General features: G+C 33.0%; 1 protein-coding gene across 1 annotated transcript in view; it reads right to left on the minus strand.

Moving 5' to 3' along the window:
• Positions 1–1,747: 1,747 nt before the first annotated feature.
• Positions 1,748–20,953, minus strand: part of LOC139689560 (uncharacterized) — a 36,591-nt gene continuing 17,385 nt past the window's right edge. Inside the window, exons 4-8 of the mRNA XM_071586716.1 lie at positions 20,438–20,584; positions 10,641–10,819; positions 5,042–5,093; positions 4,727–4,870; positions 1,748–4,428 (exon numbers count right to left, since the gene is read on the minus strand). Coding sequence (XP_071442817.1) covers positions 4,321–4,428; positions 4,727–4,870; positions 5,042–5,093; positions 10,641–10,819; positions 20,438–20,584 — 630 coding nt within the window. The 3' untranslated portion in view covers positions 1,748–4,320. The remainder of the gene's footprint in view (positions 4,429–4,726; positions 4,871–5,041; positions 5,094–10,640; positions 10,820–20,437; positions 20,585–20,953) is intronic.

Raw genomic sequence — 20,953 nt, forward strand, 5'->3', positions numbered from 1 at the left:
TCAAATGTTTTACTTATTTGACCCCAGAACTACCACTTGGCTGAAAACTGTTTCTTCAATGACTTTGGCTTCATACTTCCAAAAGAAAATTTATTAATTTTTTTCATGAATCCTGGATTTTCCAGTCACTTTTAGCACAAAAACGTTGCCTTTAATATCCTAAATATACTGCATGCATATATAATCACTTTCTTCTTTAATCAGCATAGAAAATGAATATGTCAATAAACTCTGCAAAATATTTGAAAATATGGATTGCATACATTAATTAGCCTTTCACAAAAAAGCTTTTTTTTTAAGAATTATGTTTATGATTGCAATGCATCTCAAAGGGATGCAATGGCATCTTAACAATATTATTCTCTTGAAGAAGTAGAGTGGTCCCCATGTTAAAACAAAATATTGAAAACAATGGAAATTTCTATCCAAAATATCATTGGCTAAAATAAATATGAGTGTAAATTTGGAAAGCAACAAATGGTTTGGTTGCTTTGAATTTCAAAGAGTATGCAATAAAAATCTTCAAAGATAAGAGCCTGTCTTCCCTAAATTTGGCATTACTTTGCCTTCCTTACCTTTAAAATAAAATTTCCAAAAGCTAGAAGAATGTTGATCAATAATTAAATGGTTCAAATGATAATTGTCATAATTATATCAATCAATAAAAATCCTTCCATGTGATGGCTTATGCAGTCTATCCAGAAACAAACAACTACCTTAAGTGGTCACTTATCAATATTGTTCGATGGTATTACACAATTTTTTCATTAACTTTGATTAAGCTCAAGTAAGATTTAAGATTATCTTGTTGTTATTATTTAAGTAATTAAAGCAGAGAAAACTTAAGTGGGTTTTCAAATGTACCTGAAATGAAGAACATTCACAAAGTAGTAAAAGTGTTGATGACACTGCCCATTAAATGGAGATGCAGGTCAGTTAATATAATCTTTGCATTTTTTTAAAGTAAAATAATAATACCCCACTTTAAATATTATTACAGGTTGATGGGATGAGTTTGTAGGATGCACTTTTTATGCAAGTACCCAAGTAGCACTAGATTGTGTACTCACGCTAGTCCTAGCATTACGGAGTGGTATGATGAGATTATAAAAACCAGGAATTTTCAAATACCACAATTTTTCAACTAATATTCAACATCATCATAGCATGAGAGAAAACTCTTGATTATCCAGTCTATTGTGCATGTGAGGAAGTTGGAATATGTAATCAAAAACTATGGGTGATGCAAAAATTATTTCACTAAAAATAGTTAAATTATCATTGCTACAAGTACCACACTGAATGGAGATAGAAGGAATAAGTTTCATGGTTCCAGCAGTCTGGAAAAAAATATGACTAATTTTTATTGCAGACCATGCAAAAAAAGGATAATAAGTTTTTTTCTAATTTCATGACTAGGCCAATGGACAAATCTATTACTTGATCAATAATACTGGCCTTTCATGTCCATCGTATGGTAGTCAATACTATATTGTTTATGGCAGTCAATGCAAGTGCAAAATAGAAATACCAAACTGAACAGCTAAATTTGAGCATCAATTCCCAAGATCGCAGCATTAATGACATTCACATAAAAACCTATGCACACACATATAGTTTTAAACTTTTCATAATATTGCATATTAGAATATGCAATCTTAATTAATTTGGGTTGCACATATATGCAGCATATTTTCATTGGGATCAATAATGTTAGAATCAGATTCTAAGTAAAATTTAAAGGAATTATGAAAAGTTTCACCCAAAAAATCTAAAAGCCACATTGTTTAGTATTTGACTTTCCTGTATCATACATTGTATCACATGAACATGTATAGCATAGATAAAATCAGTAACTCTTAACTGGGATAGTCTGGTTGGCAAAGCATGCACCTTTCTAGTTCCATGACCAGGTATTTAAAATCAAAGCCAGATATGGGGGATTTATTAACTCAGATAAATACTTGGATCCTGAAAATTCATACTGACTGATCAGTATCCTAGTGAGAGCATAGACCATAGGGAGAAATATATGATAGAAATTAAGTAGAGATTTATTCTTCTGCAGAGAAAAACTTTCCATTTCATGCCATTAACATTGTTCATGAATAACAATGATATTAAAAACACCCATGCCCAAGACAGTCAAAGGTAGGATCTTTTCCTGGGGTGAATTTCTACATTTTCATTCATCATAAAATGACCCTGGGATAGGATTTAAAAAAAAGACAAAACAGATGCATATTAAATTAGGTTTCTTTAGAAAGATTTGAAAACCTTGGCAGAAGGACATTGGAGTGCTTAGAAGAGCATTATGCCATTGATAAAAGCAGACAAGAAAATATTCTGAAAATTCATAATAGACAGCTAGTATACAGTACAATGAAATAAATATTTAAAAACAGTTAAATGTAAATATTGATGCATAAAATATATGTATACATATGTACATATTTCACTTTCCATGGCTAATAATCATCATGAAGAACTTGGAAAGTTTATGAATAATTTTATGATTCTTAATGCATAGTATTTTTTAGTTTATTTTGTGAAAAAAAACAATAAAATAATGCAATATTTTAAGAGTACATGATGGGTGGATCAAATATCAATTCCTAAGCATGCCATTAATGATTACATAAGTAAATAAAACATTTTTCCATTCACATGAATTTTACTTCATGAAAACAATGTTATACAGTGGTATATTTAATGCAATGAATTGTTTCCCTAGCAATTCAAAAAAAGGAAAAAGGTTAGGCTGGTAATGCTAACCAAATAAATGCTGCTATTAATGAATAATTTCCTTGGTTTCCAAATTCATAAACTGCTACACCCAACATTTTATATGAGGGGAAGGCAGATAATTCTGAATACATGTCAAAATTTCATCCAATGACACAGTAAAAGACCATTCATCTCCCTAGATATAATCACCATCAAAGCAGAATATAATGGATCTATTTCATGAGATGAAGTTCACCACTCTTGGTGATCAAAGATGTACATCAGCCAATGAGAAATAGTTAACAGTTAAGTTACAAGAGAGCTTCCAAAATCTAGAGTCTTACAATTAAACTCTAGCCTGGTCCTTAGGCAGTCAGATTAAGGGTATTTCTTTGTTTTCCCAATTCAAATGTAAGCCTATCAGGGAAGTTTAATAAACATGGTTATAAAAACAATACTCATTTGACATATGACTCAATTCTAAAACAAAGAAATTCATTTCCCCAAATACAAAGACAGCTTAGTTGGTTATACGTGCAGGCACGGCAATTAGTTTAGTATTTCAATCAACATCAGCTACTCATCATTCAGCTCCATAATTTGAAATGGAGGCCAGGAAATCCACACATATGAATGTCAGAAATGTGAGAATTAACTGAGAACTTGTTTCAGTAACCATTAGCTTATAACAAGTCATTACTGCAATGCAAATTTTAATACATATCTTTTTTCTACACATTTTTTTTCATATAGCAAAAAATTTTTTATTAGACACAACCTTAGGCTTAAGGAAAGGGCTATAAATGGAGATCATTAGTAAGTTGATAAAACTGTGGGTAAAATTTAATTTTTCCCACAGACTTGCTTAGAACATAGCCATTTTACACAACTTCAACCCAAAACCTAATTAAATGAATACTCTCCCAGAGGAAAATGCAGGCAAAGATAAAACAATCAATTTGTTAATTACTATTTACAAATATATGATCTTTTATTCACAACCAAAAGTGTCATCATTCTTAAAACACTGCTATACATGGAAGGAACAAAAGACTTGCTGCTCCTTCATATTTGACTTAGTTTGTTCATTGCGGAAACTTGTGATAAAATAATAATCCCGCAAATCATACCCTATGGATGAACAGCAAGACATGGACGGCTAACTATGCATAATTGCTCCTAAACTGTAAGCAACAATTACACTCTATAAAAACTTAGGTAAACAACAACTCTGGATGTGGTAAGATATTTCAACATTCCACAGTCAAAACACAAACATTGTTTTTTATGAAAACATTGGATGTCCTTAAAGATCACCATTCACATCACAATGGTTAGGATAGCCTGTTATTTCTTTCAAGATTAGACAAATATACAGCATTGCCTCTTCCATGATCAGGAATTTGTATTTACTGATCAAGGTTAATTATTTGCTTGGTCCAAAATGTTCTGCACTATTTTGCAAACATTGGAATTCCAAATTCATAGCTCAAGTACCTTTCGTTAATGAATTAAAAATCACTCCATTAGCCTTGGTATTTTCCCTCCCCAATGCCAAAGTAGAAATACATATGGTGTGGGAGGGGTTTTGAGTCAGTCTTCAAATTCATCCATTCGTGATCTAACTGCCATCTCAACAACTTCTAAACTTGGGTAATCAAGCTCCTTCAGCAGGCACAATATGGCAGACAAAACATTGGACTTCTCATAGAAGCAAACATGCAAGAGAAATAGAACAGTTCAGATATAACATTACAGTAGTGTCTGGTGCCAGGGTCCATCAAAAATCTACCCTAACCCAGTACAGTACTACTTTAAAAAAATAAAATTTGAATCATTCAGAATTATTTAAGCATTTAGAGGAAAAAATTAGGTTGATTTTTTTATTAAATCAGGACAGGATTAAAGAAGTAAAGCTTTTATAGGAATAATATGCTCTATATCAGCCTTAAGTTTGAGTAAATAAATGTGGTTAATTCACTTGAACCTAAAATCTCACCCGAGTTTTTGGTCTTCCAGCATTGGGACGACTTGAGGGCTGCTTCGCTGAAGGCTGCAAATGCAAACCTGTTGGTCGCTGATGCTGAGACTGTTGCATCTGCTGCCTGCATACTCTTTCATAATGTTGCTGCTCTTCTTCACCCTAAAGATAATGGCGATTTATGACAAATCATAAGGAACTACTCAAAAAAACCAAACAGGCAAAATTATATAATTATTTATACAATGCATTAAAAAGTAGCAGATAAACTGAAAAAACCAAATGGTTCTTAGAAGATACTAGCTGCTAATGGAGAGTAATTTGCCAACTTACTTGTGCTGGAATATCGTAACTTGAACTGTAAGATGTAACTTGCCTACTATACCTGCAAAAAATAAAATTATGTGATATGAACTAAAGAAATGACAATTCAAACGCATATTTTAAAATCATCATTTGGTGAAAGGGTCATGCATTAACATATAAAGTGACTAGCACAAGGTACCGAGGATATTCCTGTTAATTTTTAAAACTTTCCATACATTTTGCAATCATTGCCTTGCATTAATTAATTCATGTTTTCTGTGTCTCTCCATTCAAGATGTGGTGCTTTCCCACTTGATTCAAGGGTTACAGTGATGTGTGAAGTGACAAGTTCTCAGGCCTATCCAATGAATTCTTATGCATATTGTTTGCGTGCAAGTGGTTGTTTAAAAATATACTCTTCACTTTGAGCTAAAAAACGTTCTTTGATTCCTCGGGGAGTTTTATTTAGGCTTAGGCATTCTACTTTTGTAACAAATTTAGAACCAGGTTCACACCAAAGCACTGAATTTGAATGTAATTGAAAAAATAGAGTCAACAGAAACAGAAAAGTTTCAAAAAGTTTGACCCCTCCATATTGTCCCTCAATTTTGGACCTTTTATTCACTACTTTAACTTTTTACTTTATTCACAAATTTTAATTTCTCCAACTTAACTTAACAGGAATCTAAAAGTGAATATAACTAAGGCCATGCCACACCATATTTTCAATGACAGAATATAAACTACATAAAAACAGAGAATTCATTATACATAAGGAAGGATTCAAACCCATGGTCCCCAGGATGGAAAAAAATCAACATGTACTGAGCTGTCTGGTTATCTTGACTATCAGCCAGTTGCTAATTCAGTACATTTTGCACTAATGAATTACTTGGTATTATCCACAAAACCACTCTCAAAAATGGCACATTTAATGACTTTTAGAAAAATTATCACACCCAAACACATAACCAATTAGTCTTAATTTCCATGACACAAACCATCAATGACTGGTTTAAATCATGCCATTATTAGAAATGTCTTGATAAAAAGGTTATGATTTCATAAATTATCAAAGAATATGATTTTCACCGAAAAATATCAACAGAAACAGGGCACCAGTTGCTATAAAATAGACTTGAACTTATTATATATTGAATGCTAAATTACTCATGTTCATATTAATCTAATTGTTTTATGAATTCTTGGAGGATATATATTTCAATACTCTTTCAAGAAATATGATAAAGTCTAGATGATGAAGATTTTTTCATTATTTATAATAATATAATCCATTAAAATGTGTTAAAAATTTCCCAAACTATTTCAATGTTTAAAGAATGCATAAAACAGTTAAAGTTAAAATCGAAGGTGCTTAGGAAAATATATTTTTTTTGTGGAGTTGATGAGAATGACACTGATCTCTTTTCTGATATGTGTTTTTTAGCTGTTTAGCCATGTCACTCTCAGCAAGGATTTCTGAATTTATCTACCTACTTACAAGTTCTTTGTGATCTGGTACATTGCATTTAAAATTATCCATGTTCATCATAAGAAAAGGTTTTAAATCTTTCTTGTGTCATTTGTGTTGAGAGATAGGGAAACATATCTAATTTTTATACATCATGTTCCTTCCAGGTTACACCAGGTGAGAATAAATAATAATAACTTGTGTATATTCTAAAAATTACAGGAGTATCATTTAACAAAGATTTTTGGTCTACAGTTTGTTTAGAGACTTAATGCTACCATAAAATTTAGAATTATAAACAATTAAATTAGAATAAAAAAGTAAGGTCATGATATACACTTTCACCATTTATATTTGATGAATTCATCAAGAAGTTGATAACTGGGTAGGATTCAGGAAAAAACAAAGAGGTGAACCAGAAAGGTAAGAATCAGTATAACTGACTAGAAAATAGTATCACCCAAAGGTGCAACAAAAGCCCTTAGACGTTCACAGTGTTAAGAGGTGTGTCAGTTGTTAAAAGTGAAGTTAGGCACTTGCTCTTGTGTTTTGTACTTTTTGTCAATAAACAGAGATGAAATGTAGCTTAACTTGCCAAAGCATTAGGATGGAAAGTGAGGAATCTAGATTTGACTCCCCAATCCCAAATTTGAATTCAGGCAAGTGATAAGATAGTTACAACAAGTGAATAGGTATCTAATAATGGCATGCATTAACTTGAGGTAGGTGAGGAAAAATTATAACGTGAAGATAAATACTTACTAAGCTAAGAGATGTAAAGCCATGGGAAAAACAGAAAACGAGAGAATCCAAATCTAAAAAGATCAATGAGATTTGTTGCTTGGGAAGCATGATCAAAACTATTGAAAAAGTTAATTGGGCCAGAGTAGAATCTGACAAGTCAAAAAGACAATCTTTAATAAAAGTCTAACTATACAAAAAAATTGCCACAGTATATAAGTATCAATGTCAATTCATTCATTAAGTGCAATTCTCCATGAATGTGAGAAGTGAATGATGACAGCATCAGAGAAAAAATTGTAAACAATGAAACCATGTTGCCAGAGGGGCAATAAATTGAAATGGTTAAACATCAACGATAGAAATACTGCAAAGAATAAATGCAATGAGAGCTCTGAAAATAAAAAGGAACAAAGCCATCAGACATTTTAAGACATAATAGTTCAATGATACAACTGTGGCAGGCCAAATGAATAGGAAGATCTGTGATGGAAACCCTAGGATGTGAGACAAATAAGGACAAACAATTACAAAGATTTCAAGAGGTTATCTGATAGGAATAGTGATCAAAATTCTGCATCAAGCCTGTTCTAGAACTGAAGGTTACTGGGACAACTAAATTTGAGCTTATAATAAATATTCATTCCTCTCATCTCAAATGACCTCATTTAATTTTATGTATACCCTGTCTTTCTGTCTCCTGCCTCTTGAGTGATAATACCTTCTGATTCCACCATGACTAAGTAGAAGTAATGAATACAAACAAAGGCTCAGGTGTAAGAAGAAATGAATACAAACAAAGAAAATAACTATGGTTGTCGGAAATAAAAAATGATTTACCATCTATTTCATACTCTTTGAGAGGTAGGATGCAATAGGAAGGGTCGAAGAGATACAGTTTAAAAATACATAAACACAGACGTATAAGTAGGAAAAAATTTGAATAGAAAAATAGTGTTAGACTAGTAGATGATTGAAAAATTTTCTTAACAAAAATTGTACTTCAAACAGCCATTTAAATAAATAAATAAGTACATATAAAATTTTTACAATTTGCCAGTTCTGTAATCTTCACAACATACAATATAAAAATATTTTGTTTTAGAGCCACATTTAGATTGTGAGATGTATTTTTTCAAAACATGGATTTGAAATTTCTGCATTTTGGCATGTTAGAGGCCTGAGGGCAGCTTATTACACAGGCACTGGTAGAGGGATCACAAACATATAGGTTTTAAATGGCAGTGGCATATGCTCATGTGGCAAAGGAAGGCAGTTGAGTCCACCAACATCCTAGTCCAACCCCACTTATACTGCAGGCTTTTGGCATTCGTTTGTGGAGTTAGATGGCTAGAATAGTAAGAGTTATAAAGATGACTAAAATTCCTTCAGACTCTCCATTTCTTACACAGAGTATTAAGATTTTGGGTGAAACAATAAAGGAATTAGAAACCACCATTTAGTCCTGTCAAATGACCTTCTCTACTCACTTGCTCTTGCCCCCTGATTCTCTACACTTCACAACTTCCTGCAAATACACCTCTCCCATGAGCATCCTGTTCTCTCTCAAAAATAAATACACATTTCCCTATGATCACTTGCAACTCAAACTGACAATTTAACTTCTATTATGATCTACTGCCTTCACTGATTGATTTAGTGGGTATTAACATATAGTCGCTAAGGATGTAATACAGTTATACAGATCAATACAGATATATAATACAGTTATAGTAAAAAATGAATACTACATAATTCTATATTTTAAAGAAATAGAAGTCATTATATTTTTCCCTGGACCTGCATAAGCTGGAGGGTCAATTGTTTTTTGGTCAATGTCAATTGGGGCTGTGGCAACACATGAGAAAATTGCCATTAAAAAAAGTTTAATATGGGTTATCATTCTTGAGAAAGTTCAGCATTCAGGAGCCTGTAAAGTTATGTCAACTTGCATAGTAGGGGAATATATCAAATAAAAAAATAAATTCTAATAAACATGAACCTGAAAACATGTTTTGTAGTTACAAATTATTTATTCAGTAGCTGTATGAGAAGAAATGTGAAAGAATGTGTATAATAATAAAGAAATTAAAATAAATAAATTGAAAAATTATTATTATGCCATATTTCATTGATTTTTTATTGCTGTTTTGTTGTATTATTAATGTACGAGGGTCATCCGGAAAGTAGTACCCGTTCGTGCCGCATGAAGTGCTGACGACGCGAGTAGCCGCTGGACGAGGTCAGATAGCTTCAGTGGCTTGTCTGCCTTCTCTGAGCCAAGTTGCGTGACGCTAGCATTGCCTGTGTTGTTTCTGTGATTGTTTACAATGTTTAAAAAAATTGAGAACGCCGCCAGTTGTGAAGTGAGGGCAGTGATTAAATTCCTCAATGCAAGAAACGTTCGCCCATGTGATATTCATCGCCAATTAAAGGAGGTGTATGGAGACAATGTAATGGACGAGTCGTCTGTTCGGCGGTGGTGTCGCAACTTCAACATGGGGAGGGGGAACACACACGACGATGAGCGTTCGGGGAGACCGTCTGTCATTACAGACCAACTGGTGAGCTCAGTTGACGAATTCGTGAGGAACGATCGGCGCGTCACAATTGATGACATCTGTGAGCATTTTCCCAATGTTTCTCGAACAATTGTTCATGAAATTGTTAAACACCATCTGCATTATGCAAAAATTTGTGCAAGATGGGTCCCTCGCGTATCTCAATGAGCTGGCGGCGAAGGACTATGCAGCAGGAATACAGAAACTTGTCACACGTTATGACAAATGCCTTAATTTGCTTGGAGATTATGTTGAGAAGTAGTTTAAAGTATCCTCTTTCAAATAAAATTTTTTATGTTTGTTAATATTTACTTTTGTGTCTTTATTTCACGAACGGGTACTACTTTCCGGATGACCCTCGTACTACTAATTCTGAAATTATTATGACAAAACAATATTTGAGGGTTAATGATTGCTAATTTAAACTACAAGTTTAAAGTTATTGGAATTCTATTTACCCACCAATTAAAGGGTGTTTTCAGTTCAATGAATGATTATGAGGGTAAAAAGAAACTTAACACTTCCACGATAAAGATTTAATATTTCACGACCATGGTTTCAATGCTGCGAATCGAAACCATGGTCGTGAAATATTAAATCTTTATGGTGGCTATGTAAGTTTCTTTTTGCCCTCATAATGAAGGAATTCCACAAAGTTAAACCTGAAACTGTTATGTTTAATGAATAATGCTTTTAATGAATGGTTTCAGTGAGGAGTTTTTAAGAGGGTATAACTCTAGCACATGGTTGATGACAGGATCCATTTCTTTCATTGGTTCCATAACATCATCTTAATTTCTCATGCCTCCTCCCAACCCTCCCAGTTATGCTGTTAATAATAGGTAAGACGTACCCATATTCAGGCTGCTCAGAATTGTTAGCATTCCTTCGGTCATTGTCATAATAGGCAATGTCTTCATCATTGGGAGTTGTTGGGCACAAACCACTAGGTCCTCTCCTCATCGCTGTCCCCTCTCCAATCTCCATGTCCCGATCGGAGGACTGCCGCTGAAGACGACGAGGTGGGCTTCTCTGTGTATACCCAAAAAGTTTTGGCAATGAAATAATAATATTCATTAGAGCTATTAAATATAATATAACATAAATTTTAAACAGGTCTGCAGTTAACATGAAATTCAACTTTTATCTATTGTCAATCCATTATTCCTAGTGATTTGAAACGAGAATACATTGCCAGGAAAAACAGGCATACTTTATAACTTAAACATGCATCTTTAAAGTCCCAATGTGGCAATGTTAAATCCATTAATTGAGTTAAGGGCTGTTTGTATTGAAATCATCATGCAAATATAGATCATTTTCCTATAGTGGGATTATGCAAAAATTTATCAGAACTTTTCAACATAGCCACTAATAATAATTTCATGATGCATTTAACATGAACTATAACCAAAATATATTTAAGTTTGGAGTTAATCCAATAATAGGTGCCATAAGCATTGTATACATCCAATAAATAAATTAATAAACACATGTGGACACATGAAAAACACTAAAAGGGTGCAGTGAAACTACCAACAGAATCAATTCAAGACAATTTGCTATATGTACAAGGTACTTAAGTGATCTAATAGATTAATTCAAGGAGAGAAATGATAAGCAGCAGCTACCATATATACATACTAAAACTGAAAAGATGCATAAGAAATGTCCAAAAATTATAAGAATTCCCATGCTATAATGATGTATAAATGTCATGCATATTATATCAAGTCTTAGTTGTTGCACTAGATAAATAACAGACCAAACTTACTACTACACAGAAAAACACCAAAGATGTGTCTACTCTGTGAAAAGAAATATAAAAGATACTCATAATTATATTAGAATATGCCAAAAATGCTGAATTAACATGAGCTAGTACAATATGCATTAAATTACTTTTTAAATGTACGTTTAAATTACTTGTCTTAAAATAACTCTCAACAAAATCTCAAAATGCTTTTTATTTGACTCCCACTAATTTTATAAAAGCAAATTAAATATGAACTTAAATGCAATGATTAGACACATTATATATTAAGTTGATACTGTTAATCTGGGTCATTACCAAAAAATCATTGATATTTAAACAGCCTACATATTTACGCTAGTTCCAAATTTATGAAAAGCATTACCTGAAAAGTTTTTTTTGTAATGTATTTTATGGTATACTTATTTCATGGGCAATATAAGATGTACAGAAGGATCTAATAAAGATGAAATTAGTTTGGAAATTAGGATTCTGCTGCAGTAAAACTGGTTCATATTTAGCTGACCACACACAATAACTTTCTTAGATCAATAAAGATTGCACCAGAGCACAGGATTTTTAAATTTTAAACAACTAAAATTCTTCAAAATGTGTTTTTACTTTTGTTTGATTGCAACAAAGAATAAATTATAAATAATATGGTATTAGATGGGTTGGGGGGGCAAAGGAATTACATCCCTTAAGTGCATATGAGATAATCACACAGGTTTAGGGAACCTCTAACTCCTCTCCTCTTAGTTAGGCAACAAATTGACTAGATATTCACCCCAGGAAAAGTGAAAAAAAAGTCAACCACTACAAATATATACACTTTAAAAATAGTCAGTTATCTGAACACATAAACATGGCAGATTTAATACTATATTTATTTTTCAAATGCTCAAATAACTACAGTATCACAAAACTTGAAACTTACAAAATTGGGAACTCAAACTCACTAACCATAGGCAACACATTCAAAATTGCCAATTTTAACAAGTAATACTGAAGAGCTATTAAATAAATTGGACCATGGCAACTCTATCAAAGAATAATGTTTGGATTGACAAAAGTCACAACTCCAATAGTTCAGGAAAACTCTTTTCAATAATTTCACCTAATGTTAATCACATTGCTGAATTTTCTTCTAAAAACTGATTCAATAATGCATTGCTACATCTCTTTTCTATGCAAATGAATCACATCCTCTTTGTTACGACAAAACAAATCTCTATGGTTGCCCACTATGAGTATCACAGGCATTGTTTTTGAGTTAGGGCAGAGGAATTTCTTTCGCTGAAATGCACAACTCCATGTTCTGCCACATCATTCAATACTTTCAATAATTGGACCACCATAAGATAGTTCTAGAACCTACCCCCCTTTGCCATTACACATCGGTAGGATCACTGAGAAAGGCAGGCACAGCAAAAAATCATTCATTACTTTGTTACATACATAATACCATAGCATCCCTGCATATGCTATCAGGTTCTCCCTGATGCACAGTTTGATGAAGACCATTAACCAGTTGAGAATGGTGCTATTTTTTGATTGCAGGATCAATTTTATAGGTTTTGGGTAAAGAACAAGTGATGTGCCTAATTTTCAGGTTCAGATGGAGTATGCCAGTTTTTGGTTACTCTATAAATAACTATGTTGGTATCACCAACATATTAGATTGATTTGATTATTTTATTAAAAACAATGATCATATAATAAATTAAAAAATAATAATAAATTGAATGTGTAACTTAACATAAAAGTACACAAGCTGTATAAATTAAACTGATATAAAAGTAGAGTTGAACAAGAAAAATATGGACATATGCTGAGCGGAAAATTGACTCATTTAGATGCAACATTTGAGTTAACATTTTGAGCATAAAATCATAAAAATTGACTTTTTCTGTTTATCATACATTAAAGTTTACAATCCACACTATGTATCTGTTTAATACGATATATAAAATGAGAATCTATAAAGAGTAAATACGAAAAAATACACAACTAACACATTGAGCAAAAAAATAAATAAGCTAATATTATCATTCAAATTAGGTAATATGGCACATTTTATCATCAAAGAAAGAAAACATTAGCAATTGGGCATAAAAATAAATCAACATCCCCCAAAAATACAATCTACAATTACATACAACATTAAAGCATAAACACTATGAAATATAAAATTACTAGTTCATTATCAAAAGCTTAATGAAGAATTATGAGACATCCGTCCACATTCAACATGGCAACATCTATTACAATAACACCAAGAGAGAAAAAATGGGAAAAATATTATTTGAGTGAGATACATTTTTTACAGAAAATTATAATGGTAAAGTGAATCCCTCCCACAAAAAATGTCCTTAGTTGCCATTTCAGAGGGAGAAGAGTCGAAGTTTGAAAACTGATCTCTAGAACTGCATTTTCTCCTAACACTCTACAAACATGATATTACACCAAAAGGCAGCCAACCCAATTGAATACTACATTTATTTTTCAAAGACTTTAATGATAGTCTAGATTTTCTGTAAGGCCAAAAAATTAAAGCCAATACAGTGGAATAGTTAATCATTTGAGTAAGTAATCACATCTATAATGCAAGCAAAAGAAATATATTTTTTTTGCATATCTACTCAATGAATGCTCCATTGGTTTAGATAAGATTTTCATGAATGTGCACACAATAAGTGACTATTAATACATAGTTCAGCTTGTTTTCAATTTTTCACTAAATTTGAGAATGCTTTTGAGGGAGATAAGTAGACCAAGAAAATGGAAGCATTCAGTTGGGAGTTGATCATAAGAACGGCAATTTTGTCCTAAATATATTAATTAATCACTTCATACAAAGGTGACAGATGTCAAAGGCAGCAGGAAAATCATAATCAATTATTTTAGAATGCAGTGATAATAATTAGCATGGCAGAGTAAATTTTGAAACTTTAACGACAGAAAGCAGGTAACAGAGTAAGTCAGTTAACTTCCCAATGATTGATTATTAAGTAAGTTGGTAGAATACCAGCGGCCATTTTTGGTGAATGTGTCTAATAACAAATTTGGGATGAGGATCGATCACAAGATGATGGTAATGATTATTTTGATGAAGGAAGATGGTTAAGATAAATATCAATGAAGAAGAGCAAAATATAAATCAACAGGACCTCTTTCCCTAAGTGATATTACACATATGTCAAAGTTTAAAATGGCAAGTGAGGAATTTTGAGCTATAGGAGTATTTTCATAAGATAGGAATAAATGATACAGACTCTCAGCAGAGATGTAAAGAAAATATTCTCCAAATCATTAAAATGGAGAGCTACATTAAACAGTACAGAAACTTGGTCTTCAAAAGAAGAGAATTTAAGTTTACTGGAGATTTTTGGAATGTAGATTTAGATGGGAAATAAAAGTATGAATGGAAGAAAGAAGTAAGTTTATGTGGGTATCATAAAAATTTATAATTTCTAGATATGATGGGTAAATAGAGGACTTTGATAAAGGATATTCATGGAATGCAAAAGAATGGAGGATATATTGGAAGGCAATCGAAATCTAACGGATGTTACATGATTAATTAAAATAGCTGATGAAGAAAGAAGAAGAAAAATAATAAGATATTTTGGATGCCACAAGAAATGAGAGAGATGAATTAGATAATATGAGAGGCTGAAAATGAAACCAGCAAAGGGGAACTACTAAATATGAAATACGAATAGGAGCTCTCTGTTTTCAATTTGTTTTTCAAGAATTCCCTCAATTGACATTATGCATGTAGTATTTAACAAATAAATTTTTTAAATTTGTACACATCAAAATGTATGAAAACAACACATTATTACACAAAATAATAATATTCATGCAATTCAATATCATTAGTAGGTCCAGTACCTATTTAAATACTTTAACCATACAGAGGTCCAAAGGACGGTTGCTGCAAACAGATTAATCCCTGTATGTGTAGTATACAGACTGTTAAACATGCCCAAAACATTTTTCTAACATCTTAATTCATGCAGATTTTCTAAAAGGCAAGTCAGCACTCCAGCCCATTTCTTCCCCTAAAATTACAAACCAAATCCATGATATTAATACAACATTACATTTATTCTCTTCTGCAGTGAAATCCCTTGAATATAGTAATTAATAAGAAGCCCCTCAGTATACAGAAACTTGGGAAATATATATCGGTTAACTATAAATGCCATGAAATAAAGAGGAAAGGGTGATAAACAAAATAAAGAATATTTTCCACCACTAATGCTTCAATTAGTGGGTGTTTAAACTATATCATACTGAAGCTGCCATATCTAATACATAGGCTGTCTCAATAAAGAATTTTTCTTATGATAAGGAGGTAATTACGAGTATCGCAGATACTCATAATGCAAATTATTCAAACCATTAAACTCAACCAATAATTCATTTATGCTGGATGAAATATATAGCATTACTTTTTCCTAAAAGTTAATGGAATGAATACTTTGTTATATTGCTACACTTCAAACAACCAATAATTATAATATTGCAAAGAAAAATTATATCATTAGAGCCCCCTCCTTTATATCTGAAATACATCTATTTAACAACTTTATCCCAGAAATGTGGATGTACTTATAAAGACTTTAGCACTGCCAGGGAATTTATATGCAAATATCAAACACCAGAACTTAAATTGAATGTCAAAAAAATACCTTATTTTTTCTAAGGCAGACAAAGGTAATGCAGTAGTAGTCCTGGATAGAAGTAACTACATAAAGAAGTGTGAAGATTTCAACTTGTACAACAAAGCAATAGTTTTAACTAAGGACCCCACACCTGAATATCAGGAAGTGTGCAAAGCTTCCATCAACTCAATTGAAGTGATAATAAGCCCCCGGGAGAAACACAACCTAATACAAATGAATCCATCAGTGCCCAGATTTTTTGGTCTGCCAAAAATCCACAAAATCAGTGTAAACAATCTGTGCAGCAGTATTCCTATTCGGCCCGTGATTTCCAATGTTTTAGCCCCACACCACTTATGGGCTAATAAGTTGAACGTCTTATTCAAAACTTTTTCCAAATTTTCCCCGAAATTTGGAATAAAAAATTCACAAGAACTGGTGGATGTATTGTCTAAAGAAATAGTAACCCCCAAGTGCATAATGGTATCGTTTGATGTTACAAATTTATTCTCCAAAGTTCCAAGATCAGAAGCTCTAAACCTTGCGGAAGTTACCCTTGTTAAAACAAAGGTTCTAACCCCGGTGATTTTTGAATTATGTCCCTCCTTAAAGTCTGTGTAGAACAAAACAGTTTTGTGTTTAACAGCAAAATTTACCAACAACAAGACGGCTTGGCTATAGGCTCTCCGCTTTCCCCATTACTAGCAGACATTAACCTGGACAATTTTGTGCAACTAATGTTGTCCTCAGAGAATCCCCTCTTAAAGAATATCCTTTGCTGGTATAGATATGTAGATGAAGTTTTCTGCATCTAGACGGGTTCTGACAGACAATTAGACAGTTTTTTAAATTTCCTTAATTCTAGAGATAAACATAAAATGTACAAAGAAATTAGAAAGCAGATGGATCCCTCAACTTTCTAGATTTAACTATTAAAATTAAAAACAATAGGTTTGATTTTTCCATTTTCAGGAAGAAGTGTTATACAGACGAAGTCGTTCACCATAATTCTAGGCCCTACTTCTCACAAAAATTATCGGCCTTCCATGCCATGTTACACAGAGCATGTTCTATCCCCAAGTCTAAAGCGAACACTCTTAAAGAACTCAGCATATTAAAACAGATTGCAGTGAACAATGGGTATAGGGAAGTGTTCATTAATAAACTTTAAAATAAGAAACTATCCCTTTTAGCCAAGTTAGCCTTGTATAGTTCTCCCACATCTACAGAAAACCAGCCAGTGGCAGAGATTCCCTTTTCTTGGCCACTCGTCATTAAAATTGCAAAGAATCCTCAAAAAAGAAAAGGTGGGACCGGCCTTCTACAATTAAACAAAATCAAGCAATCTGTTATGCCACACGAAGGACCAATTTAAACCCATACACAAGAGTGGGGTGTACAAACTCCTCTGCAAAGACTGCAACCAGATATACATAGACCAGACGGGAAGGAGATTTGAGATGAGAATAAAGGAGCACCAAACATGCTTTAGATAAAACATCTCCACATCACTCTCCACCAAACATCTGAGAGACAGTGGTCACAGTAGCGATTTCATCTCCGAAATCCTGCATTTTGAGAAGAAAGGTCACTGCCTCGACTTTCTGGAGCAATTCGAAATACTTCAGCACATGGATTACTGAGGAGATGTTTTGACCAACGAATTTCTTTACTCTTTGCGTTCCCCATTATTGTATTTTCCTCGCCCATCTGCCAACTAAATTGACACCAAGCAAAGCCTTTTCAACAATGTAGTAACCCCTCCCAGCCAGCTACTTAAACACCTAATTACCCAGTGCCGTTCGCAGTACCCATTCCCCCACTCCTCTGCCAACTAATCAACGCCAAGCAAAACTTTTTTCAACAATATATTTTTTTTCAACAATGTATATTTTTTTATTTTATATTTTCAACAATGTAATAATTCCTTCTCCCAGCCTGCTAATTTATCAATGTTACCATTCCTCCTCCTCCGCCCCCTCTTCCTACCTCAACTAATCCTTACTTTCCACCCTCCCTCCTCTTCCCCTATGTCCAGAGCTATTTATACTGTGTTTGACTTATATTTTTACCCGATGATGTAATACCATAATGAAACCTAGGTCATAAATAAAAGTTTTTTATGTGGAAAAGCTAAGTGGTTTAATTTTAAGTTCAATATGAAGAATTTCCACCAAGTGACGCGAGAAACTGTTTTATTTATCGAACACCAGAGCTGGAAAACTTAATCTTTGTCAACCACAGCTCCATCTACTAGAACTGATGCCAGATTTTGAAAGAAGGCATCTGGGGATCAGATTAGCATGGCGCCTAGGATATTGAACTGCCACTAGGAGTGGCTGGGTGAACCTTGGTGGTAGTAGATATTTATCAGTAATTTTTTATTGCTGCTTGAGTGACAAGACTAAATACATAAGGTGAATTTGATGTATCTCTATCACACAGTGGGTAGATTAAACTATTTACTTATGGCCTAAGTTTTATATGCCATTTTTTTTAAGGATTTCATTTCCCCAGATTTCATCATATATTTTCACGGTTTCGCAAGGGAGGTAACTCTTTTTGAATATTCTGATAAATCCTCACCTTATTGTGGAATAATCATTTGTATTGCAAGGCATCTGGGATTTCTGTCAGTTTATCTACTCATTTTCTTTTTCACACTTCCCTCATTCCCTAAGAATCTAATTGATTATCTGTCTCTATGATTATTTGTATGACCAGCTTGGAAGTTTAAGCGTGGTGGAAAATACCTTAGGTGACAAAATTCACACTCTTTCTTCATGAAATTTACACAAACATGCTATTATTCCAGCCACTATTATAACTATTCACAACTTTCATATTAAGCCTATTTTTATTACTTCCTTATCTTTAATTATGTGGACACCTTAAATTATGAAAATTCTTTAAATTAATGAAAAGCACAATTAGAATTATGGTTAATCCTAGCTTGGTAAATTTAGCATTCTTTAGTGACAGATGTATAGCTTCTGATGAAAATATTTTTGTGCCCAGTCCAACAATTATTCTGTAAATGCAACACAGGTTTTGTGCCAATCAAGAGTTGGTTGTGGAAGTGGTATGCACAAAAAGGGAAGCTGCATCAGTGTAGGAAGAAGTCACCCACCGATATGGTGAAATGGACATCAATAAGAATTCTGCAGTAATATTTTTTCATATTTTTGCCATAGTCCCTCATTCTAATCCTTTCTTTGTCCAGCAATTGAATGGCTTACTTCAAACATGTAGGTGGGTTGGTACTAATTTTATAGCTTCTCAAGAACACAGTTTCTATGGATAATTCCACAGTGATTAGCCAGAGGGGTACCAACTACAGAAAATATATAAATATTAAATCAAAATCACCATTATCATAAAACCCCAACTTTCACTCTCCTGAACATAGCATAAATGAATGTAGTGAAGCATATGAAGGCAGTAACTGGCGTATTTTCAACATTAAATACTATTCTACCCAAAAAGACTTTCAAATTTGTTATTACACTTAAAACTGCACCAGATGCCTTTTATCAAATAAATGCTCAACTTTTTTCGCACAACCTATTTATTCCATTCCAGCCTCTTCGCACCAGTGCCTAAATTCAAGTGTGGTTGATAAAATGTATCATACCAGAGATGATTACATACACAAAAATATTTTTATTTTGCAAAAGATAAAAAATATATTTATTATATATAAATAATCATATGCACTTGGCACTTTTACCTAATCTGGGTGCAAACATTAGACAGATTTGTGGTGGACTGAGAGAAAATAGTCTCACATTGGTTCTATGGACAACTTTATGAAGACAGATATCACTAAGAATTTTCCATTTGGCAGAGGCGCAATTTGATGACATTATCCCTGAAGTGAAATTATGAGTGAAATCAAGAGGTTTTACTGCAGAGTCATTACTGACAAAAAGTACCAAAAAGACCTCCAACATTATCTCAAAGAGAAAGACAGAAACAAAAAAGTACAAATTTACTTTTGAAAAAATATTTAGTTGCATTAAAATAAATGGAAAACAGTATAAAATAAGCAACCAGAACACCACTTAAAATACAACCAAACAGAAGATGCTTTCTTTCTCAATGCAGAATTAAAAAATACCATTACATTGCTTCCATACATATATCCATCACCATCAGCAAGCAAGAACATACACAGGCTAGTCAAAACCTAGGCGAGCGGAGAGACATGTTGCCTCCGCCTACCTCATATCTATTTTCCATGATTTCTTCATCACCCCTCCCAGGTTGTGGTCCCCTCTCCCTCCTCTCACCGCCATACCCTTCTCTCCAAGCCACTATTCTCATCACTTCCCCATCTTCCTCTGAGTCTCCTCCTTGCCACAGCTCCACCTAAGTGAGATCACTTTCACCATAAAAAGACTACTATTCACAAGCACACAAAAACCTTTCAAGTGAACAACAAGCACTTTTAAAACCTTTCAACAGCACATGTGCAAAACAACACCAATACGAAAAGGAAAAAATACCAGGAAATCAACATCTTTCCCCTTTTGGAGTCTGCCACCAATCAATCAGAAAGACTTGAAGAATAAATAGTAGTACAAGAAATAAATCGAAATAAATGAATTAATTGTAAAGAATGGAAGCTAAGCATATAAATGGAAAGCAACAAATTTTTTAGACTATTTCTATTGATGTGAATGATATGATACAAGTATCTAGCACAAATAATACTCATATTTAACACAGTGGATGGAC

This window comes from Hetaerina americana, unplaced genomic scaffold (genome assembly GCF_022747635.1).
Source record: "Hetaerina americana unplaced genomic scaffold, ioHetAmer1.1.p SCAF_247, whole genome shotgun sequence".
Lineage (NCBI taxonomy): Eukaryota > Metazoa > Arthropoda > Insecta > Odonata > Calopterygidae > Hetaerina > Hetaerina americana.